This window comes from Ptychodera flava, chromosome 22 (genome assembly GCF_041260155.1).
Source record: "Ptychodera flava strain L36383 chromosome 22, AS_Pfla_20210202, whole genome shotgun sequence".
NCBI classification, from domain to species: Eukaryota; Metazoa; Hemichordata; class Enteropneusta; family Ptychoderidae; genus Ptychodera; species Ptychodera flava.
The window spans coordinates 24819309-24845759 of record NC_091949.1 but is presented as its reverse complement, the minus strand read 5'-3'; the positions used below and the strand labels follow the sequence as shown (position 1 = coordinate 24845759).

General features: G+C 36.1%; 1 protein-coding gene across 3 annotated transcripts; it reads left to right on the top strand.

Moving 5' to 3' along the window:
• The first annotated feature begins 499 nt into the window (after positions 1-499).
• On the top strand, positions 500-25379 carry LOC139123026 (annexin A5-like). 3 transcript variants are annotated; one of them, XM_070688969.1, is made up of 14 exons: positions 500-629; positions 2454-2638; positions 5028-5148; positions 5571-5762; positions 12378-12448; positions 14385-14541; positions 15019-15113; positions 16011-16124; positions 17162-17252; positions 17825-17904; positions 18655-18825; positions 20775-20850; positions 21055-21167; positions 22184-25379. In XM_070688969.1, the coding sequence occupies exons 2-14, from the start codon at positions 2504-2506 to the stop codon at positions 22307-22309; spliced, it is 1542 nt and encodes a 513-aa protein (XP_070545070.1). In that variant the 5' UTR covers positions 500-629; positions 2454-2503; the 3' UTR covers positions 22310-25379. The 3 variants fall into 3 exon arrangements, with proteins under 3 accessions (XP_070545070.1, XP_070545071.1, XP_070545073.1); XM_070688970.1 differs by having other exon boundaries at positions 528-629; positions 2457-2638; XM_070688972.1 differs by lacking the exon at positions 500-629 and adding an exon at positions 1150-1267.
• Positions 25380-26451: the final 1072 nt, after the last annotated feature.

Sequence of the window (26451 nt, the reverse complement as noted above, 5' to 3'; positions counted from 1 at the left end):
CCGGGCCTTCAAAACTTTCTTGATTTTTCCTCTAGAAAAGGAAAGATTATTTCTGTTGGCTGAGGCAAAAAAATGGTGCTATTTATATAAATTACAGATACATCTCACTTATTTTTGCAACTTCAAAACTAGCAAACATTGTCAGGATAAGACATTTTATTTTTCTAATAACTCCTATATAGTCAAATCTTTCCGACTTACACGATTTTGATTGAAAAAATAAATTAAAATATGTGCAAATTTTCTGAATATTTGCACCATGGCAAATCATGAGTCGAGTTTTGATTCTTGACGTTCGGGGCGCCCTACATTACAGTCACGCCGCACAGCCGAGAATCACGACATGCGTATAAACTGCACAGTTGCACACAAAATTCTCTCTTTCAGAACTTTCTGTTGGCAATATTTACTAGTAGTTAGGCTGGAGCTACATTTTTCGGCATTAAAAATTAAAAAACATTCCTTTGAGATATCTGTAGAATAACCACAGACCGACCGTCCCCTCTAAGGATTTACGACGTGGGCCTTCTCCACCTGTTTCATAATAATCTTGTCTGCGTTTCGTGAGGTAAAGGGTCGTGACCGGTATTTAAATTTTTCCGAGTGACGTGAGGCGACAAACCGTTCAGGTGAGTTATCATGCCCGCTATCTTCATGTCAATGAAGAAAGTATCAATAATGGCTGATTTAGGCGGAATCCGACAAATGATTGACATAGAGCTCATGTTCTACGTTAGCTTAAAACAATCTCCGCATATAATTCCGAACAAAGTTTCCCCTGTTTTGCGTTATTTTGCTGCGTGCAGTAGTGACTGTGAGTGTGACCGCATTGAGTTTACTGGCAGCATCTGTCAAGCGTAGGAATATCACGGTAGATGTGACAGACATTGGAAAAAATAATCTCTTCTGTAGTCTGTTGTACGAACAGTTTTATGGACATCTTTTGTATTTTTGGTTTTGTTTATGTCACAAGTTACGCAGTGAATGATATAGGATTACGCATCCAATAATGGGCGACCAGCGGCGCGCGTTCGGCGTCCAAGCAACGGGTTGAAATTGTAAACAAACAATAACCGCGCCATCTTTAAAATGCCAACTAGCTTGTACACGTTGTGCACTTTACATATGCGAACTGTAAAGCGTCGATGGAAATCGATATAAAGCTTAGGTCAATGTCATTCGTGACGCAGTGGTTTTCACAAAAAAAACCGACGCCGCATTAATTCGCCAAGCTGACCTGTATTTAACAGCCAACACTGCACTGGAGGTAGGGCCCATAGGGCTAGAATTATTGCAGCTACAATTTAAGTCCTGAAGAGAACATCACACATTATCAATTATCACCTGATTCTGAGGATGGATAAATCATTGAATTAGAAGCTAGCCGAGTGTGTCCCTACAATCTTACTGAATGAAATTGTTCATGAGGGCGGTCACAACGGTTCTAGAATCATTAATCATAAGCAATCTCAGAAGTTAAAAATCGCCAGTCACATTCTATGTTTGATAAACTTTGTGAATAACTGTTGTTAAGTTTTAAAAAAACTACAAGTGTGAGTCCCGGTATGTTTGGAAATTTAGAAAATTTTATTCATGTACATGTAATTTTTCCCCAAAATTTGGTCTAACAATTGAGTAGATTAGACCCTATGCCAAATTGGATGCCGAGCATGAAAGTATATTTTAAAAAGATTTTAGTCTTTCGTAGTTTAGACGTCTTGCCATAGATCACTACCAATTTATGACATCTTCTGACTCCTCTATATGCTCAAGATATACTTTACTACAATTCTCAAAGTGTTTGTTTTGCAATACAATTTTGGTCTATATATATAAACTGCATCATTAGTGTTGACAATTAAGTGAATTCTGGTATTGGCTGGAATTCAAATGTAAACAATAACACTAAGTGCATTTTGTGTAGACTCTATGTTGACAAGCTTATGTTTAACGTGCCTTGAGAGTTAGTGACAACAAGATCTTGCAATTGACATAAAAAACAAAAACAGCGGAGAAAAAATCATCAAAGTTACATCTACTGGCCCTTTCAATGGCTAAAGGAATTTTCCACTGTGATATTAAAAGATGTCTTCTTCCATCATGTGTCATCCTTGTCGTACTGACATGACATGCCGAATGGAATCCCTATATTAAACATTTGAGTGCTGTAATTTTTTCCCGCCAGAATTTTAGTGCAACATTTTACCAATTTTTGTGAATTTTCTGTAATTTTTTGATAATTTTTGACCAAATGGAAATCACATTTCATTGGCTACACCTTTTTATCAGCATTTTTGCAAAAATCTGAAAAAATTGACAGGGGATATTTTATCTAGGTAACAAAAATTGACTTTGGCGCTCAAAAGGTAAAAACTGACAAAAATGCCCATAACTATAGTTGCCCTTGCTCATCAAGTACAACCGTACAATGATAAAACTTATTTTCAATTCAGTAGGTTGTTTGCAGTGTGCTGTCTGATTCCTAAATCTCATCCATTCAACCATGAGTTACCCCCCTCCGGGAGGCTATGGTGGCTACCCACCACCAGGTGGGCCAGGCGGATACCCTCCTCCTGGTGGGATGGGTGCGTACCCTCCACAACAGCCAGGCAATGTAACTGTAACCATAACTACAGGGGTAAGTATTCCAATTTCTTTTAAAATGCTTTTTGAAGGTAGTGCATACCCTGAAATTGAAAGATTTATAGTGAAAGCCAGCTGAGAATGAATGATGAAATTAATCTAAATGTCATATGACTTAATTGTGTAATTGGTTTGTGAAGTTGTTTCAAAACTTTACTACATGACCAGTACTTGCTGTTAAGTTGCAGCAAACAACAGACGGATGATAGTTGTTTCACAGTAGGCTTCCACTATACCAAACAGTATACTTCCCGGTGTGTGTTTTATTATTGGTCATGATTGTATTACCATACCCTGTCTGTTGCATTCTAATTGATCAAGCTGAACCTTGTTACTGACCACAAATACACACTTACACAGTAATGGTTTGTTTACATTCCCATGAATATGAATAAATAATTTTAACAACTCACAGTATCGTTACAAACATCATAACTTTACAGCTAAAACATAAATTGTGATTTGTATACAAAGATCATAATCAATTATGAAATAAAATGGAGCAATTGTGGGCCATCATCTTTAGACACTTTTTTCCCAAAAATCTCCAGATTTGCAAAAGTTTTAAAGATCGCATGACATTGCGTTACATATTACACTACTCACTGACAAAAACACTGAGCTCGCATACAGTGCAGCATGTCAATGTTCAGTGAATATAACATTTGCGTATTATACAAGTTCTGGGACGCCATTGACTTTCGCTTGGAGAATTTTCATAAAGCCAAAATTAACAGGTTTGGCAAGCCTCACCTGTTAACTTTTGGCTTTCCTCTCGCCCTTGCCATAAAAAAACATTAATAGTTAGGGCGTCGCCCATTATTTTTATAATATACAGTCCTTGGTCAGTGCCACTAGTGTAGCAAATTCAGGAACAAGCTCTCAAAACAATTACACAAGGGGGTGATAACATTTTGAGCAATTTCATTATTTATTCGTAGCCGGCTTTCACTGTAAACTTTGGCTCAGCCTTTCTGTAAAGGACACCGTATTAAACGATTCTCTTTTGAAATGAAAAAGTAAAAATCAAGGTTCACCATGCAAAATTTGGTACAGAGATGAGGCACCCACTGTCTACCGACTTTATAAATTCAAAATCGTTGCCATCACTGTGTTAATGCTGCAATGAAAAATTAAATTTTCTACTTTCACAAAAAGAAGCTGGCAAAAACTTTGTTTAACTGTTTGAGTGCCAAAGTCAATTTTTGTCACCTCTTTAGAATAAAACTCAAATAATTTTTCCCACGCTTTTTCAAAATTTTGATAAAAAAGTGAAGCCAACAGTCCAAAACCATAAAGAAGTGCAGAAAAATACAAAAAAATTTACAAAATGTTGTACTAAAATTTAGAGGCAAAAATAATGGCACTGAAAGGGTATCTATCATACATATGAGCTTCAAGCTGAGCCCCTAGTGGCAAGAGAAAAGTATTGTAAAAGTTTGAGAGTCGAAATATCTGTCCCCAAGGCACATGCTACCTTAATCATACAATCTAAGTTTTGCTCACATCCTAGTAAAAACAATCCTGATATCCTATTTATCAGACAATGAATTTAAAAACAAAAATGTTCACAACAGTGTGCTACTGAAATGAACAAATTTATGCATTTTATTTAGACATTGAATATGAAACTTACAGTAAACAATCCATATATTCTGTAAGTATCTCCCAAGGGAAGGACTGATGCGTCTCTATAGGGTGAAAAACTTTCAGTTTGAACACCCCTTTAAGATCTTATGTTTGATCCCTTACTCATGGCAAGTGTGAACAGAAATAAATTCCAACTTTACATAGCAGAACTGGCTATATTTGAATTGAGTAGATTATTGCGTTTGGTTGGAAAGAAATATGCTTATGCAGGACAGATGTCCAAACAAAGAATGTGTCGATTATTGGAGCTTTGGCTTAATAGACTCTAATTTTCAATTACTGTATTTCATAGAGTATTGATTTCAACGTTGTACAGTAAAAAGGCCATCAATGAAGTTAAGTAATCACATGATTAAACTGTCAAAAGTAACATTCAACAACACTGCCTGGTGAAACTTTCAGCCATACACTTACAAAATCAAGAATATATGAATTTGGTACCAGAGAAACATAATTACCTGACATTCACATATTTGACATATTTGAAATTCAAAATGGCCGCCACCCCTGTGTAAACTCGATGGGGAAGAAAAATTTATACTTAAAAAACTTAGATGGTGACAATTTTTCATACTCCAAGAGCTGTAAAATGAACCCTCACAAGTGGTAGATCAGAAAAGTATGTAGAAAAATTTGAGTCCAAATATCTCTCCCGAGGGCATTTCTACATTTAATGGTTCTTTCGCTAATTTATTAATCAAATATGTTTTTTTTGAATTTGAATTTCACCCTAGATGCCTGCAGCAGGAGGATACCCTCCCCAGATGCAACCTGGTCCCCCACCCTCAAGTGGACCCCCTCCACCTCCAGGCCAATCCTGGGGTCCAGGACCTGGTGGCCCACCGCCACTTGCAGGTAAGATCATCAATATTTTTTGTCTTTTGAAAGTTTTTGAGAGCGAGAGTCTCAGATCTTCAACTTCACGACGGCAAAGGGTGTTTATTCAGGCAGGAAATCAAAACAACTTTGGTTAGGGAGAATGTTGTACAACTAGGAGCCTATAAATCAATAAATGATGCATGAAAAATATGAATTTATTGAAATGATCTTGATGTGTGTATTAGACAGTATGTAGAGTAATAGGTCTTGAGTAATTGTAATCACTCATAGTATAGTATAGTAATATAGGTGCAAATGATCATTAGAGATTTTTTGGTACAATTTGCTTTCCGTTCTAAATTGTCATCGCTTTTTACTTTGTCAATAATGCAGAACTGTAAATTTTCTTATTCAAACTGACAATTTTATGAAACATCTGTTGAATGTAATTCTGTTAGGTCATGGGTATCCACCACCTCAGGCTGTTCCGGGATTCACCGCTCCCGGAGGAATGGCGCCAGTGCCGGCGCACCTGGAAATTTATGGCCACCAAGCCCAGCACGTAAACCAGCCAGCGTATTTGCAACACCAGGCACAGCCTCTTCCTCAGGTCGCCCCTCCTCCTCAAAGGAGATATGCCGATCAACCAGGTATGGATAGGAATCTAAATGCAACTCATTTATTCATTTTGTTTTGCATCACAAAATTGGTCCATACAGAGGTTTTTGCATTGAACCGTTAGCAATATGGGAACTTTGACATACTGTTTAAATTGAGGAGTTGCCAATACTCTCAGGTATAACTATCATCTAGAGGTTATATCAGTTGATCACAAAAAATCAACTCTGCAAAGTTGAAATATTGTTTGCAGCATGTGTGTGGATGTCTCTGGTGTTGTTTGGATAATGCATGATGTGACGTCCTTCCAGACAAATTTTCGCAGAGTTGGTTTCTTCGTTATTGTCTCGTATTACCCCGAGACAGTAATTACACCTGACAGTATCAGCATCTGCTAAATTAAGACAGTATGTCTCGTTCCTGTATTGCCAACGGTTCAACGAAAACCACTGTAAAACTGGGCATACCATAGTCAGCCAGTCAATAAAAAATAAAAACTACATTAATCAGCATGACTTTGTAAAAAGAACTGATTTTGTTTCTCTTCGGTAAAAATAAAGTAAATGTAAAAACACAGATGATTTTTTCTATGATCATAAATGCTAAGCTTTCTTAAAGCTCCATCATATTAGCTAGAGAGCTGTGGAAATATTTTCCAGTATATTTTATTCAATTGGGAAAACACAGTTTCTCGTTGTACTCGAAATTTCAATTGAAATATGCTAGTTCTGTTTGAACTTATCAATTCTGTGTATATGTTTGCAAATATATACAATGTTATTGTTGACAACTGAATTTTATTTCAAAGTCAAATCCTATATTCAACTATATTGTTAATAATTGATCGTGAAGGCAAAGCCAAAGAGTTGTATTTCAGCACACATTACTGAGGCAGAATAGTGAGCAAATGTATTTGTTTTACAAAAACAAATATAATGAAATATGAGACGTTAAAGTCACCATCTCCTTAAGGTAATATGCACTTCGAAAGTGAAAGACTTTAACTTTTGTTCAAACTTTCCTCAGTGAAACTTTCAACCATTCTCTTACCAAAGCAATAATAAAAATCAGGGGTCACTGTGCAAACTTCGGTACTAGAGAGACAAATAACTTGTGATTTTTTCGATATTTGAAATCCAAAATGGCCGCCATCCCTGCGTTAACTCTATGGGAAAAAATAAAATTTTCGATTTTCGAAAAACTAAGACCATGAAAACTTTTCTTTCGCCGAGAGCTTCAAAATGAGCCCCCACAAGTGGTAGGTCAGAAGAAAATTGATAAAATTTGAAGGCCCGAATTTCTGCCAGTCCCCGAGGTGCGTTCTACCTTAAGTAAATCCTTTACTGTTACAACTATCTCTAACAGCCATGGCATTGTAGAGGGAATGACTAGTGACAATGCCAAACATGTATTGCAAGATTAAAAAATATGGGCAAGATTAACCCTTTCACCGATATGGTTTGACCCAAACCTATTGTTATCAATGGTGCATATGGACTTGTCTACCAGACATTGGGGTGAACAGGTTAAAGAACTTAACCTGTATTATCAGTGTGGTTTACTTGATGAATTTTGTTTCATTTAATAACCATAATTTAGATACAATTGCTCAATGAAGCAAAAGTGAGCATTAAGGAAGAAGATGCCTTGAAATTGTAAGACTTCAACTTTTGCCCAAATTTTCCCCATGAAAACTGTAAACCATTCCCTTTCAAAATCAAGAATAAAAATCACGGGTCACTTGACAAAATTTGGTATTAGGGAAATGAATTACCGAACATTCACTGGTACTTGAAATTCAAAATGGCTGCCATGAATACCTGTGTTGATTTATGGGGGAAATATTGAAATTTTTGATTTTCACAAAAACCAAGCCAGTGAAAGCTTTGTTTACTCCATGGGCTTCAAAAATTGAGCCCCCATAAGTGGTAGAACAAAAATGTATAAGTTTTACAGTCCAAGTACCTGTCTCCGAGACAATATTCCTATCTGATAAACAGCATTTGGCGTCAATAACTAGTAACATAAGGAGTCATTACGGTTTAAGTGATAGTGATAGGATACACTGCTAGAGACACCCAGGAAAGCTCTTTTACTTCAAATCCAAAGGTTTGTGTTTACTGATTTGCATGGTTTTTTTGAGTTCCATTTGGCCCGAGTGTGACGTGCATTTATTCCCTGAGTTGTACTTCCATATTGTACCATCATAGGCCCTTGAGAAAATCATTGACCATTCTTCAATTTTGTCTCCCCAGCAAAAGCAAAAAAAATTCATACAGTCAGTAAGTATTTTCTGATTGAGAGTGTGACAATGAGGCTAAAAAAGCAAAGCTTTGTTTCTCATCATAGGTCTCTGTAAAAATTCTGTGGTGGCGGAATTTCATATTTTGCTTTGATTTATTGTCTTTGAGCTTACGATATGCAGCCTCTGAGTTGACTTTGAAAAGCAACGAAACAAGAATGTCTACATGCTGTGGTAATTCTGACATAAATGCAAGACTACAAGACACAATAAGCTTACTGCTCAGAACAGTATAATATGTTATCCTGCAAATACTGATTTTCTGTCGTACATACAAAGGACATTGTGAAATTTTTACATTATGAACGTTTTCAAGTGAATGCAAAAAATGTTGCTGTGCCTAGTCTAGATTAATTCATTATAGGATGTGAAACAAACCCCTTTATCCTTTTTGGCCAAAATAATTGGCAGAAAATTTTAGATAAAAAATTATTGAAAAACATGCAGTTGTCCCTTTCTGCAAAACAGTTTTTTAAAACATGACTGAAAACTTTGAAATATGCAATTCTGGGGGATAATTACAAAAAAATTAAGGGCAAAGAAAATATTAAATCGTCCCTCATTCTTATCCGCCCTCCCCAGGATCCAATTGTCAATTCCTTATCAAAAATGTTCCCAGGAGTTTAATTCGAAAGTTGTGATGATGTTTTGCTATAAAAAGATAAAATGCTAGTCGTAGTATGAAAATGAATGGCTCAAGTAACTTCCTATTTGATTTTGGAGACAGAAATGAAGTTGTACATCAAATTGAACAGACATTACAGATTTGTCAAAATTTTTGTTCTGAAGGCTAAAGGCAAGCCAAACGTTTTATTTAGATTATCGAGTATATTTGCAAGATGCAAGGTACATAAATATTCATTCAAGGTCATTAGCATAAAATTTGAATATCAAAACAATGCTGATTAATTTGCATAAATGAATACTAATCCACCTCGCATCTTGCATTTCCTAGAGATCTGGCATCCCTTAATGTTTCTGCTCTTAATGTTTTTGTTTTTGGGGTAGCAGTTTTTATTTTCCTTTGGTACCTGATGCTTATGACTTGACGTATATATCACCAAATAATATTTTGATGACAAATCTGGCAAATAATGCTAGGTACATGAACTTGAGACAACATTTCAAAAGTGGAATTTTTGTTTCAACGATATCAAGGAATTCCAGGACATGTATGCCATAGTATCACTCAGGCCCACCATGTTTGAACTATTGACCATGACAGTGATACACAGTGTGGTGTACTTGAAGTGTTTTCACTCTAGAGGTCTTTGTTCTCAGCAAATTAACTTTTTACATATTCAGCCAGCGCTACAGTTCTTCTTCATATTCGTTTTAATTAATTGACAAAAATTTCTAATTGTCGCATTGCATTGAGTGACTTGTCACTGCATGTATATATCACATGATATTAACCCTTTGACTGCTGTAATTTTTCTCACCAAAATTTTAATGCAATATTTTACCAATTTTTGTGAACTTTTCTGTAAGTATTTTCATAATTTTGGACCAAATGGATATCACTTTTTCATCGGCTACAGTTTTTACCCAAATTTTGGCAAAAATTAGAAAAAAGTTGACTGTAGTATATTTTTGTAAAGGTGACAAAAATATACTTTTATATCGCTCAGATGGTTAACAAACATGAAATATTGTTCATAGTCACACAACAAATAGCTATTTATTGGAACAGGACTCACGACAAAATTGCAAAAAGGAAATATCTAGGGATGATTTTACGCCATTTTTTTAGCTCACATTTGGTTATACCAATGTGAGGTAATTGTATAAGCTGAATCAGTTCATTTGCATGCCATTTGCATGTCTGTCTGTATGTATGTATGTATGTATGTATGTATGTATGTATGTATGTATGTATGTATGTATGTATGTCCGTCCACGTCAAAAACAGCTAAACCGCAGCACCTACTGTCTTAGTATTTGGTGTACAGGTGCACCTAGGGGTGGAGATGTGAATTTGTTCAAATGAACATGTCAGTGCCAAAAATATGCAAATGACGGGAAAAAAGGAAAAACCCTGCAAATTGCTAAAACTCTGTAACCGTTGGTCAGATTGGGTTGAAACTTGGTGTGCAGGTTCCTTTAGGCATTCTAAAGTAGGTGTTTAAAATTTGGGATGAAATTTGCATGTTTCTATTTTTAGGGTAATTTTTTCAGTTTTTAGTCAAAAAATGTTTTTCTCTAAAACCACTCATCTGATTGCTTTGAAAGTTGGTATACATGTTCCTCAGGATGACCTCAGTCAAATGTATACAAATTGAATTGAAATTGTAATATTTGTAATTTTGGGGCAATTTTCCAAATTTTTGGTCAAAACTTTTTTTTATTGAAAAATTACTAATCTGATAGCTTTGATATTTGGTATACAGGTTCCTAAGGTTGATCAAAATCAGTTTAATGAATATCGTGAAGATATCTTGAATTTTGTATTTTTGCTGAATTTTTTGGTTACTTTTCTCATTTTAAGTAAAATTTCTTCTTCTCTGAAACCGCTAGCCCAATTGCTCTCAAATTTTGATTGGATATTTGCAAGGGTGTTACCCTTCTAATTGTTGAAATTATGACAAAATTGGAAATATTACTGTTTTGGGGCAATTTTTGTCATTTTTGGTCAAAAAATCTTAAAAGATATATTCTCTTTAAAGCCCCTGGACAGACAGCTTTTATATTTGGTGTACAGATGTCCAGAGATGACAATAGTTAGATATGTGGAAATTGTCCTGAAATATACAAATTTGTATTTTTAAGACAATTTCGTTATTTTTTGTCAAGAAAACTTGTTCTCAAAATTACTTGTCTGATAGCTTTGTAATTTGGTACAAAAGTCCCGTGGGATGTTATGAGGTAAATTTTCTGCTCAAAGTGTTGGGAAACCCCCTAAGTTTTATATTTTAGGTAATTTTCTTTTGTGACCTTAAATGACCTACACCAACCCAGGATATGTTGTGAGAGAGTTTTGAAGGCTATGAACATAATTTTGTCATATTCAATATCAATTTGTAGTAAAATTTGATCCAGAAAACAAAGCTGAGGTAAATTTTTTTATTGCAAACCAATTTTTGCAACTTTTGCATGTAAGACACACAAGAACTGATGAAAAATTTGGATCCAGGATAATTCCAGATGTCGTAATCTCCCCACAGTGGAAGGCATTTCACTATCTGTAACTGATTTAAGTGCTGTTTACATTCGAATGATAGCACTCATAGCATTAATTAAAACATCCCCAAGGTTGTAAATACATTTCCTGCAATGCCAGCTGGTCTTATGTAAGGGGTGGAACATTTGATATTCAGGAGGGGGTAGGGGATAGAAGATTGATGAGGTAGCGTTACTTTTTACCAGATCCCTTGTACATTTTTTCCCACTCTTTATTTTTTCCCCACTCTCCCACCTTTTCTTTTTGTCAAGCTTCTCTGGCTAATTTTTTTGTTGACATTTGCTTATGTATGTAGGATCTGCTTGTCCCATTGCTATAGAAGTTGATATGCATGTTCCTAAAGATGACCTCCAGTACCTAAGTTGCAGACCTTATTTGCTTTTGTCATTCTTGTTTTTCTGGTTTAAATATTTCTTGAATTTACCAATTCAAACCGAATGTGAGCACACTGTCCTTGACGGTATTTTTTAAATTCCAAAACATGCTAGACACATCTTAGATTTTCCCAAGGTGCATCGCTGATTCCAGCAAATGACATACAACAGATTTTGACATCCAGCAAATATGAGTACAGGGGATGTTTGAAGGTCTCGTGCCCCTGATTAAACCTTGCCAAGATTTCAGATTCTTGTTCACATGAAAAAATATATACCTATTTTAGTCCTGTCTTCATTCTCCAAAATATAATTTTTAAATCACATGGTATTTTAATTTTCTCTTTTATATCCAAGAACTATATGTACAGATCATGTGTGATAGAAATACAAATAGAACACAACTACCAGCAAAAAGTATAACACCTTCATTTCCAAACTTTGGTACCCCCCTAAGTATTACAACTTCATTTTCAGACCCTTGCATTTATAAATAGGGAAAAACTGCTTTGCCAGAATGTTAAAGGTATACAGTCACCTGTAATCTAAATTTGCCCATATATGGTCAAAGAGCGTTCCTTGGTATTCAAAATGCCCATGTGAGGGCGCTATTTTCAAAAAGCGCGGCCACCCGCTTCAAATCTGTGATTGGTTAGATTTTCTCTTTCCATGGTAACTGTGGCAAAATTGGAACAGGTGACAGTATACCTTTAACTGACAGTAGTGAGTTTTGTAAAATGAATTATTGTAACTATTAGTGATTATTCTTGGAAACCCTGTTTCCTTTCAGATCCTATGAAGATGATGGAACCGCCAGCACCAGTGGTAAAGAAAGAAAAACTTCAGAAACCTAAACCCAAGGTAATTTGACAAATATCTAATAGTCTGTGCATGTCTTTATTCATTTTTTTTTAATACAGTTCCTCAGATTTGAAATTTCATAAAAATTTGAGCTGTATGTTGTGACAAGTGTTGTATTTTGTAGCATATTATCAAAAAAAATTATCAAAATGAATAAGCAAGGAAGGGGAGGAAAGTAGAGAATTGAGAAATACGTGCAGTTTCACGCAATAAAAGATACTATGTTTTCTCAGAGGAACCAATATTATGAGGTAAACACTCACGGATCACTCTTGATCCCAATGGTGCTCACTCAACTGTGTTTGCAGTGAAGTCTCCTCTCCCACTAACATTTGAAAGACAATTGCCCCTAAAAATTTCAATCAGAATGGCTCTAAGACAATATTACAAGCAAGCAATATAGCTACACCTGAACAACAATTATCTAACCCAAGGTCATTGCTGTGAAAGGTTAGGATACTATAATATCATCCACATTTTTCTCGCCGCAAGGCATTATCTTATCCCACACAGCAGACATCAAAATTATCATCCCGCTAGTATACCTAAACAGCATGTATTCTACAACAATAAACTGTTCTGTATGAGTATTGAAATCTAATACCTGTAACTCCATAGTGTATCAAAGTTTACATGTAATGAGATACAGGGAATAATTTTCTTGTACGGCATCCAACATCTTCCTCCATGCATATAATTGGGCTACCTTTTTGATTTTGTTTTATATGAGAAGACGTCCGTAATAGCAGAAGTCCAAATGGACTGAGCAGATACAAAAGAAAAAAGGAAAATTAAAAAATCTTTTTAAGAGCTTCTATTTGTCATCACTGACATTATAGCTAGTATTTACGATCGATGAAATTTCACATAACAAGGATGATATTTGAACACTATTAACCCTTTGAGTGCTGTCATTTTTCCCACCAAAATTTCAGTGTAACATTAACTGATTTTATGAATTTTTCTGTTATTTCGTGATAATTTTGGATCAAACGGACATACATGTAACCTTTCAATGGCAACAATTTTTGACCAAAATTTCAGATAAAATCTGGAAAAATTGTTTAGATCTGGAAAAAGTTGCTGGCTATGTTATTTTCATTAAAGATGACAAAAGTTGAGTTTGACTCTCAAAGGGTTAAACCTAACAATACTTGAAGAATCCTGTTTTGCTGCAAGCAAGTAGCTCTAGTGTAAATACTATCTTGAAAGAAAGGGTTGTGTCATCTCACTTTTTAACAACACTGATTCTTGGTAAAATGTTCTCACCAGTCAGATCTTGAAAAACGATGAGATAATAACAAAAGATCCAACTTTGTCGAGGTAACTACACAAGCACTCAAGAAAGCAGTTTATACTTCAAGCTAGAAAATGTGATTTTTGCACAAATCAAAATTCATGTATGTTAAAAATATTGTAAAAGCCCCCTCTCCCAACGATATTCGAAGTGTGTTTTAGACATCTATATAAACTAAATATATAATTTAAGATGTTGCAAGAGGATGCTATATGTGGGGTAGAGTAGCCGTGGTGCCCTCTTTCATTTTAGAATGTCCACAACCATGGCTGGGATAGAGTTGCCGTACCACAACTGCTGAGTCTTCAATTGTAGTCCATGATGAACCCGTTCCAGTAAATTTACTCTTGTGTACTTTTTATCTACTAAATACCGATGGTTTCTATGAAATATTTAATAACTACACAGAATAAACACTTGTGCATTTTATGACATAACTGAAGGGTGCTGTTTTCTTACCAAACAATGTAGTGAATCACCATAATCCTAAGGGGTCCCATTGATATTTTCTATCGGAGGAAACCCTTCAAGAAAATCAAATTTTTTTTCGCACAGAAAACTGGACCCAGTGTTGTTTTTTGGTACATTTTTGTACACAATGTTCATAAAGCTATCATTTTGAATACTCTGTCACTCAAGGCACCACCACCCATGGAAAAACCTGCCAGAATGAAGGAAGAACAGAATTTCAAAATAAAAGACCAGCCGTTTGAATGTCACGGCACTGTTAGGCCGGCCAATCCGTTTGATGCGGAGGAAGATGCAGAGATACTGCGGAAAGCGATGAAAGGAATCGGTAAGTGTGTTAATTATTTATTTAACCAGATAAAGGTACAAATACAGAAAAAAAAATAACAAGGGATGTATTACAGTGAAAATATAACTTTATCTGGTTTTGATCATAAAAATAATCCACAAGGACTAGTCAAGTCCATGGCCCATGATTGGAATTTGGAATGTAATTGCAAACACGAGAACAGAGATACATGCAGCGATACAGATGTATGATAACAGGTTGATTAAATACTCATTTACGGCGATTAGGGTTTTTTTTTAATGCCAGTGAGTCAGTGACACTGATCATGAGATTTGATGTATGATGGTGATTATGTTGATGATAACTAAGGTGATGATGGTGAAGTTCACCATCATCATCATCATCACCATCATCATCATCTACATTATGACATGTGGCTGATTGTTCAACAATTAATGATCACATCTACCATAATAACCATGGTAACCATAAATAACATATGTCTGTTTTGATCAGGTACTGATGAGCAAGCAATAATAAACTTGATAGTTTCAAGATCCAATGAGCAGAGGCAACGCATCAAGTTGCAGTTCAAGACCATGTTTGGCAAGGTGAGATGAATACTGCCCTCAGTTGACAGAAAGTTTGCAGGGAGCAGGTAGAGTCAGTATAACGTTACAGTGATACCGAAAGATTTAAACAGCAGAACAACAGTCAGTTGCTTCATGAGTTTGTGATGTTCTGAGGACAGTTGAGCTTGAAGTATTACTTCTATGTAAGTTTTCAAATCGTGATTCCTCCAGCCCCCTCCCCCCTCCCCCCCACCTAATCGTTACTTTTGAATGCAGCCTAAATTTATGTAACAGGTTAATAAGTTGCGTAGAAGTTAATTAACATTGAAGTAAGTGAATTTTGAATGATGTTCATGTTGTTGCCGTAATTTCATCTAAAATTTGAATTTCTCGTGCAGTATTTTAGAAATCAATGACTGTTTTCAAAAAAATGTGTGCCAAAGTTTTCAAGGACTGTATACACAATTACAAGTCATCCAGAATTTACGTCACAACAATGAAAATTGGTCAGTTTCACAGAACTGGAAAGTGACACATTCCCTCCATTATAATCTGTGATATTTTATTCACAACTAATCCTCACCATGCTGTTAAGGTAGTATGTGCCTCGAAGGTTAAAGACTTAAACTTTTGCTTAAAATTTCATCATGAAATTTTCGACCATTCTTTGACAAATTCACAATAAAAATTAGGGGTCACCTTGCAAAGTTTGGAACTATAGAAACAAATTACCTGTGTTAACTCTATGGGGGAAAAAACGAAATTTTGGATTTTCGAAAAACTAAGATGATCCAAAAAAAATAAAAGAAATTTGAGAGTCCAAATATCTGTCCCTGAGGGATGATGTAACTTAAATACCCAGGCTTGATATGCATATAATTGTGGGAAATTATACAACGTGCCTTCCTCATTTGCATTTTTTTCTTTCCATGTAAGGATTTGATCAAGGATCTGGAATCTGAATTGAGTGGAGATCTGAAGGAGACTGTGATGGCGCTGTTCATGCCAGCCACGTACTACGATGCCTGGTCAATACGCCATGCTATCAAGGTAAAGTTTGAGGAGGGGTCAAATCAGCGTAAGAGGTTGTTTCGAAGTCGGTCAAAGGTCAGATGTACGGTCATGTTTTATGCCGTGCATGTGTTTGTTTACAGAGCGTAAATGTGTTTGTTTTATAACAGTTTTAAGATTTGGTAAATTATTTCTACTATCTTTGAATGACAAATATTATATCTGTACATGATTGTAGCATGTTTGTAATACCACCATAAAGCCGAAAGGAATATTTGAAGTAATTTCATAAAGAGTAACAAGTTTCTGATTGAGAGCTAGCGTAGAGGGGAAATATTATAAACAACAAAGACATAAATCACAATGTAAATTTCAAAATCATCTATCAATGAAAGTAACACGCATCACAGCTATTTAATATATAAACTTTATTGAATTGTGTAAAGTGTGTCTGATCAGACTTCCCTTCACCCTTCTACTGCCATGGTTTCTCCCATTCCTATCGATTTCTATGGCAAAGTTGGACCTCTACACACTGAAATGGGGGTAAAAGGGTTAAGAGTGGGGTGAATAATGTTTCTTTGTAAAGTGTTTCTTCATGCTATGCAATGACCACCTCCTGATCTGTAGAGGAGACAGTGAATTGCTCAAAGTTACTCTGATATAAACATGGTTTTGCAGAGTGCCTTATTCACAGTCTGAGTGTCTGTTTTATTGTACTGTATGAGATGTACGTTTTATCCATAAAAGTCATGTAGGGTAATGGCCACGCTATTTTGAAATCAACTGTAAAATTGACTGGAGGTACTTGTAGTTTTCACCAGTGAAGATAAATTTATTACCATGGTTGTTAGGGAAGAATGTTTTGTTTCAGTGCTTTAGTAGATACAGTATAGTCATAAGCGTTTAGAATGATAACATATCACGATCATCAAATTGTCATCAGAGAATGATCGTCAGATGGAACCAATTACAGCATCTCTTTCATGAATGTCACGGCTTTTAAAGAATACACAGGAATTTCTTTTCAGCATTTATATGCAAAGAAATAAATGTCTTCCTGTCTTTCTTTTCAGGGTTTAGGAACAAATGAAGAGATTTTGATTGAAGTTCTGTGCACCAGAACCAATGCAGAAATCAGAGAAATCGTCAGTACTTATAAAACAGGTAACGCCCAAGCATCATTTTTTTAAGAATCGGAACTTTTCCGTTCAGAATCAATGATTTCAAATTTAATATGCAGGTTGTTTATGTTGGTATGTGTGTTCCAAATTATGAAAAAGCTACTTAAGTTTGACATTGCCCTGAAAAGATATTCCAGCTCACCTCCTAGCAGATCTCCACGTTCTGTTAAAAATGACAAAACAATTAGGACTGACAATATGTGACTGAACGTGCTCATTATATATCAAAGTAGTGGCACAGGGTCATTGACATTACTGTTTGCAAATTATACTATGGTGCATGTTTCACCATTTGGTCTCACATTGCTTTGATATGTGCTTCTGTGCATGTATTACTGTACAATGTCCCAGTGACAAGTACGCCCTCATAATATGTACAGATTTTGCCTTTGTTTTTATTGAGTGGTCAGAGGTGTACATTGCCATAGGAAAAATGTAAGTCATTGTGACTTATAGCAGGAAAACTAGAAATTGCTGTTCCAAATTTGAAAAAGCATTCCCTCAACTTTGTGTACTTAAGTTTACATATGGAAGATACTTTCTTTTTGATTTTAGAATTTGGCAAATCTCTTGAAGAAGATTGCATTGGAGATACAAGTGGGCACTTCAAAAGACTGCTTGTGTCTATGTGTCAGGTAAGAGAAAGATCACGTAATATACCAATGCAGAGGTGATCATGTAGCTTTGTTTACATGCCATAACCTGTTTCACCACTCTCATCTAATATAACAGGCCTTGAAAACAGACAACATTGCAGTATATCAGATTGAAACACTTGTCAAATATTTGCTTCTTTTGACTCTGACTCAAGAATTGATCACTTTCTCATGTATATTTAAACATGTCTCCATCAACAGGAACTGATCGCTTAATGACATTAAAATATAATCTGTGCCTTTACAGATTTCTATTGTACTTCATTTCACATTGAAATCTATCATGCAGTGATAAAATTGTGCAAAGCCGCTTCACTGTAATTGTATGTACGTAGTAATGTTACCTTCTGTTTTATCATGAGTTTAACCTTTATAATGAAGGACAGCAACACAAACAAACTGTGCTTGTACTTGAAATTATTTGTAAAAGCTAAATCACAGTGTAGAGGGCATTGTTTGGCATATGGTTGCATGATTTAAAGGATGGTGAATTCAAGACCTGATCACAGCTTCACCTCAGCGTTGTACCCTTGGGCAAGGCACTACATTTCTCCTTATCCCAGGGGTAATTGGGACTGTTTATCACCTTGAAAATTTTGTTGAACTCTGTATAATTAATGAGGGTTGTGCCTCTTTGATTATGGACAAAGTAAATGAATGAATAAATTTCAAAAAATGAATAGATAACGAAAAAAATAAAGTATAAAAAAATGATGGTTTTGTTGTCAGGGTAACCGTGATGAGGGAAATGATGTGGATGATGAGAAAGCCAGGAAAGATGCAAATGCCTTGTTCCAAGCCGGAGAAGGAAAATGGGGAACTGACGAATCGACATTCAACAAAATCTTGGCTGTCCGAAACTTTGCTCAGTTGAGAGCAACGTTCAAGGAGTACGTCAAGGTGGGTCATCAAACTGTATTACCATTGTCATGGAACACTGCCCTCACACTTGATTCCAGAAAAATGAAAAGTCTTGATACCTTTCTGCGCTTTAGCGCATGCATTATTTGAGGCATATGGTACAATTTTGTCAAGTTAAAGCGCAGTGGTTGTCTCGCTGCGCATGCTCCTGAGGGGGTCCCCCTTGTTGACAACATATCCGAGAATGCCGCATGAGGTTACGGGTTGATTATTATGTTTGCGATATTGCCGCTTGTTAAAATGGTGGCTGATCTATCACAAGCATACCAACTTACCAAATCTAACACGCAATAAAAGTTCAATTAATCTAAGTTAAATATCTGCTGAATATTGAACAGTAATTATACGCTGGATTGAGATCACATTTGATCATGATTTTCTTGAATCGGTTGAATTGGGCTCGCTCGAGCCATGAGCTAAACACTTACCCGTACGCACGTATATGCCAACAGACTATCAATGACCGCGCTCTGGTCTACGACATCGCTACCAAGGACGAGAACTTTCATTTTAAGAGGCCCAACAGCCGGAGTACAATTGACAAAAACGCAAACTACAGAAATCTACAGCTCGCAGAGCAATACCCGCTACAGCAAGAAGCATCTGTTCCGCAGTCTGCATGAACGTCGGTGTCAAGAGAACCGGGTATATGGCGCGCTACACTCGGCTGTGGAGAATCCAACTCCACTACGAAGTTTACCCCGTCCGGGGGATGCAAACGAGAATATCGAGTACAGGTATTAAGTCAAGCGAAGGACCTTTCATAGCTCCTCTTGTTATGTGGGGGTTATCTCATTTGAAAGAGAATTCAGACCTACCTGGCACTCAGGAGGTACAACAACGAAGTTTGCGTAGCACCGGTAGGCCTACACTAGCTAGCCGTTGGATATCTGCCATGACCGTGCACAGGATCTCTCAATACGTCCCTATGGGTAGCCGTGCAATTTTCCTGCCAAATGCTGCGAAAACCCGCTCGTTTTGTCTATTGTGTCCTGTCATTTGACTATTTCTTGCCACGTATTACTAGAAGAAGTAAGAAATGGTGATCAACAGAGGGTCGTGGGCCAAGTCGTCGCGGGGCCGGTACGTTTTGGGACCGAATTCTCTTATATCCGTGTACGTCAACGCGGTGACCTTCTCCATATCGAAGCAAGTTAACAGCATTTTCCGTGTCCTGCTCTGGCTTGCCGATCATGGTCTTGAGTGTAATTTTTGTGTTAGGCATTGTGCTTGTTGCTGGTCTACATACATATACAATGTTGATCATTTTAGTGATGTATTTTTACTGTGCTGTACATAGCATTGTGTACAACAAGCGTGACCGCGCGCGATCAAACCCATTTGTTCACAATCACTCTGACTGCATGCAGTAAACTCAGCGACATAATGTGCGGAGTGTAGTGTTCGTAGCCTTACGTGAGTTTATAGATACAAATACACCACTGACGTTCGTTTGCATGATGTTGAGTCTTACAAAGGCGTTAACAAAGTGAGGGACCGCCCCCATCTCACTCCGATTGAAGTTGAGAAGACTTATGTTTACAAACATAAATGTTTATCAACAAAAAAATCGCGCACGCGCAGCGCGACGACCACTGCACTTTAATATATCTGGTAACTGAACTCACATGCAAGTGTTTACCTGTCTATGTATTTCATGCTATGAGATTGAGAAAAAAGTAGAGTAATATGCAAAGTTTTTGAAAAGAGTTACATTGTATATTACCTTTTCCTGTCAGTTTTTGTACAGTTGTAAATATATGTAAAGTATTTTGGGCTGATAGCCTAGTACTACTGAAATAAAGACCATATTTCTTTCTTGTTTTCACTTTCCTATAATTAAAGAAAAAAGGAGTTTATGTAAGTAAGCTTTGTTTACTGTATTTGTTTTTGAAACAGATGCAATTCCTGTTTTTTTATTTCCACAGATCTCCCAGCGCGATATTCTCAATTCCATCAAGCGGGAATTCTCAGGAGACGTCCGCGATGGAATGATGGCAGTTGGTAGGTCAAAGGTCAATGACCTTTTATGCTCAAAATATTCAGAATAATGTCAAAAAAGTTCGAAAGGTAGCTCTTTGAAACAATTCTAAATTTCACATATAATGTAGAGCAAGCAAATTATGTATATGTATAAATTTTCAAAGCTATTAGAAATATTGATCAAAATACTTTCTAAAGCTATATTATGTTTCTTTCAATTTGTAGCACAATGTGTGAAAAGTCGTCCAGTCTACTTTGCTGACCGTCTTTACCGTGCCATGCATGGCCTCGGTACTGATGACCACACCTTGATCCGAGTGGTTGTTTCCAGGTCAGAGGTCAGTATTATTTCTTAAATACCTTTGTTTTCACAGAATAAGATAATATTGGAACATTTGCAATAACGTTCAAAGTGAAAGTCATGATCACATTGTCTATGTATGATGCCCAGGCTGCCAGTCCCTATGTAAGACCCCTCAACTCCCCAGGAAAAGTTAAATATTACTATTTGGGACTGCTTGTCACCCTGAAGAACAATTTTGTTGAATTCTATATAATTATGATATGGTATAGTGTTACTTTAATCAAAATTTGATGATTTCTTTGGGATCAGATCATATATCCCGTGTTCTCATATTTTAATTGTCAAAGAAAGCGACTTTATTGGTCTGATCATAGTCGAGTAATGTGATCACCACTACAGTTGCTATCTCAACTTCTACTTCATACCTCAATATATTATTAATAATATTTTCAAATTCGGAAATGATTTTTTTTTTTGGTCCTCATGGCGTTGTTAATGTCCAGAAGTTGTAACTTTAGATAATTTTTTGTCACTTTTTAAAATTTTTAATGTCAACTACAATTTCTCGTTCTATTCCCGTAAGTTTATATTAAAATGCACAGTACATGTACTCGGCTCGTCAACTTGGCCTGTACATGTATAAACTGCGACGTTATTGTTGACAAGTGAATTCTGGTCAGGACTAGAATTCAAATGTAAACAATCACAGTGCATTTGATATGTATAGATGCTACATGTTAACAATCTGAATAGTGGGTGTTTTATACATACTCTGGGAAGAAGAACAAGACCTTGTAATTGACATACAGAACAAAAGTTGTGAAAAAATCTTAAAAGTTACAGACTGGCTCTTGAACGTGATTTTGCCACGATTTTCTCACACACCCACTCATGAAGTAAAACAAGCATTCTTGTAGTCCATTTTGATAATTATACCTTATGTATTCATGTCCATGTTTTGTACGTGAAAGGCAATATTTCCAGAATATTTGAACTGCAGTGTTCTATACATGATTGATACCAAATTGGCTGTATGTTGACTCTTTGCAGATTGATCTCATTGAAATCAAGCAGGCCTTCCTGGAGAGACACTACAAGACGTTGTACAAGATGATCGAGGAGGACACCAGCGGTGATTACAGAAAATTGCTGCTGGCCATTGTCGGCCGAGATTAATGGACGTACGATATAGCTCTGAGCAACAGCATCGTCATTTTCCACAGAATGAATTTTCAACACAACTGAAGTAAAGTGGCAGTCAGAGCTTTTCTTGTTTTAGAAATCTTGCTGTCTTAGGGTGCCTTTCATAATAGATGAATAGAAAAAGACCCCTTAGGATTATACCGGGTTGTAATATGGCTAGCATGATCCACTGTTCTTCAGTTTTGCCAAATTTTCAATAGACTCTTCACAGGTGTTGCCCACTATTTACATGTACTATAAAAGAATGGGTACTGCACTGACTTTTAAAACACAGCATAGTTTGTTTGACAAAATATCCAAGAAATCACTCGTGAAACATTTTTTGGTTTGACATAATATGTCGTCAACTCCATCAATATCTGTTAAATTTTTGTGAACCTTGACCTCCTGGTGTCCCATGATACCATGCAGAGATTTTCTCTCCTCAAACAGGGTCCGAAAGCTTTATAGGTAATTTTTTCATGCAAAATTTTTCAGGAAAGTGACAATGTAGAACACAATTTTTTAGGCTAAAGTATATATATGCATGCAGTTCGGAGAAAAAGGGTGTATGTATATGCTTGGCACGCATTCATCCTTAAAACCATATTATTTGTCATGTGAAGGCAATTTAGCCTTTTGACATTCACGTTCCAAACCTGCTAGCTATCAATCTGTCAGACATTGCATCCATTTGTCAAAGATGTTTTGATTTGTGTGTGAGGTACCAGGCAGGTTTGAACAAAAAAGATTTCTGAATGTCAACTTTTCTTTCCCATAATCATTGTCATTAGAACATAATCATCTGCCTAATACTTTCCAGACGTTAATGGAAAAGTACTCAGTTCAGGATCGACTTCACCATCAGTTTTCCACAGTAAACTGCAGAGGATAGAGCTGATATGATTTGATGTAATTGCTTTTCAACAAAGAGAGAACACGATGTTTCAAAAACTCATTGTAGAACAGTTTTGGTTTAGGTCGTTAGTGATGGCAATTAATGTCCATAACACATGACCTAGAAAAAAATAATATTTCCTTGTTGTTGTAAGTAATGCATGTATCAAGAAGGCAGATTTTGCCAACACTTTGTGTAAATGTTCTTCCCAACATCAATTATGTTCCGGATTAATTTTTTTGAAGCAGGCTCATTCTCAGGCACGTGGAAGTGTTATGAGACCTCAGTAACACAAAAATGCACAATAATACAACTTTACCTGACTTGCATTGCAATAGCATCGCATTGTACACATGTTTGCGTTCCTCAAGGTAGTATGCGCCTCGAAAGTGAAGACTTAAACTTTTGCTCAAAATTTCTTTTAGGAATCTTTCAACCATTCTCTTTCAAAATCAATAAAGAAAATCGGGGGTCACCGTGCAAATTTTGGTACTAGAGAAACAAATAACCCTAGATTTACAGATTTTTAAAATTCTAAATGGCTGCCATCCCTGTGTTAACTCTATGGAGAAAAATAAAATTTTCGAATTTCGAAAAAAACTAAGCCAGTGAAAAGTTTTCTTACACCAAGAGCTTTAAAATGAACCCTCACAAGTGGTATATCAGAAAAGAATTGTAAAAGTTTGAGAGTCTGAATATCTGTCCCCTAGTCGCGGTCTACCTTAAAGACGCAAAATAAAAGGCTGTTTAGTTTCAGAAAAAGAGACAATAGCAGTATCTGGTGAGATCACACAGCAATTGAAAGTATGTAATATAATTTTGAAACACAAGTTGCTTTTTTGTGGCTATTTGGTGCATTGGTATTAAAATTGAATGTTTGCCTTCAGAAAACCCTGGACACCATGACAGAAACAAGGGAAGTCGCTTTATTTTAGTTTTGTACATGCCATGTGCAGATGCGCCAAAATATTGAACTGAAATGCATTAAAAGGCAGCTATACTAACCCTTTCACTCCCCCCCCCCCTCCTCCCATTTCCAATGTACAAGTCCAACATCCCCATTAAGAATGATGGGAAAAGTGTAGCAATGCAAAGGTTAGAACGTCAGTCGTCGTTTTCCAGGGATTACAGATCTTACGAATGAAAAGAATTTAATGTACATTTCCACCTGTTAACCTGTTCACCCCTAATGCCGTGTGAACAGGTCCACACTCACCATTGATAACAATGGTTTTTGGGCCAAACCATGGTGGTGATGGGGTTATATGAAATGTTGATTGATGAATGTGAAGGGATGATGACGTGGTTTCATGAATTTCAATGAAACTGAACAAGATTTTTGGCTTTCAAGGAGAGAGGAATATGAAGTATTATTGTCAAACCATGAGTACGGTACATTTCATTTGGATACCTGTGAATGCATTGAAATTTACATACACGTACATTACAAAACAACAAAGAGATAAATAATAATAAAACAAGAAATAAACAAACATATACATATCAGTTTCCTTCTGACAGTTGTACAGATACTATCATGACATCAATCTGTTGTTACAAGATTATAGATGATTTTAAAACTGCTCAATTTCATTTGTATATTTTGTCATTTTTAGCAAAGACATTGTGTCTAGATTTTTTCCATATATATATACATTGTAAATATTGGTAAAGCATGAGTATTTTATTCCATATTTCACTTGTACTGAATTTCAGTTTTTGATGTCATTGTTTTCCGTAACTGACATAACCTTTATGATGTCAAACCTGCGGAATATTGGGCCCATCTCCATTACAGTTATAATCAGTGCTTTTCTAAGGGTGCCTGTCATGATGAATGAATACAAGGATACCCCCTAGGAAAGTGTTGAATTGTACTGCAGCTCAGAGTGGGCCCAGAGTTATTCATTCATGCCCGGTGATAACACAAAGATGCCGAAAGACAAAAAATTCAAGTGTGCAAGTTTCTATCAATACCAGAACACAGATATAATCCACAGAATGATGCTGTCTTGGAAATGAATTTTACAATGTGTTTACGTTGATATCAGTTTCAGTGAGGTTCTCCTCAGGATACAGTATAGAGTCTTAGATGAGTCTTGTATATGTTTGCATTATAATGGTTACCATTATTTATGAATAAACTCATTCTAATTATTAGTAAAATGTTATATGAATCATGTGTTTGATTGTCCAAGACACCAAAATCACTGCAAATTCAAACAAAAATTATTATTATCATCATTAAAACCCTTTGAGCGCCAAAGGCAATTTTTGTCACCTTCCTTCAAATCTTTTCAGATTTTTGCCAAAATTTTGGTGAAAAACTGTAGCCAATGAAATGTGATGTCCATTTGATCCAAAATTATCAAAAAAATACAGAAAAATTCATAAAATTTGGTAAATTTTGGTGGGAAAAATAAGAGCACTCAAAGGGTTAAAATTGCACACTGTGATTCATAGCCTAAGCTGACTTTGCTGCTTGCTGCCAATCAATAACTGATTATTTCAAAGAAATTCTGGTGTCAGGAAAAGAGACCAATTTCTAAACTGAGAGACAAGTTTATCACATTCATCGGAATCAACGTACTAAGATTATTTCTTGGAATATTCTGTCACATGGTGGCGCCCTACATTCAGGAATGGTACACTGTCCACTCAATATACGGTACAAAGATTGGCTTTTTCAGAAGCAGTTTTTCGTACATTCCTGAAAAATTCTGAATGGTTTTCCAACTGTCATAGTACAATGTTCATTTTGGGTTGTGACAAAATGGTGGCCTGTGACATTCACTTTGAAAAATTATTGGTTCGGAGAAAGATTACTAAACAGTAAAACAACGTTGCAAACCAGCAACTACCTACCTACCTCCCTCTTCAATCCATTAAACTCGATCATTACTGAACAATAGGCAATCTTAAAGGGGAAGTTCACCAAGGATGATTTTTACATATGTGGTAGCTCTGTGGTCATTTACCCAGAAAAAGCTCCAAGCTTGGCGCTTTTTCCCATGATTCAAATTACATGGGCAACTTCCTGTACTATTTCTATTGGTTTTTGAAAAAAATCTTGCGAGTTATAAATGGCAAAAACAGCTTTTCCGGGGTAAGTGACCACAAAGCTAGCACATATGTAAAAATCATCCTTGGTGAACTTCCCCTTTAAAGACCAAACATCGCCCTCAAAGCCTGGTATATTTGGCAGTATGTACCTAGTGTGCAAACTGCATTATATCCT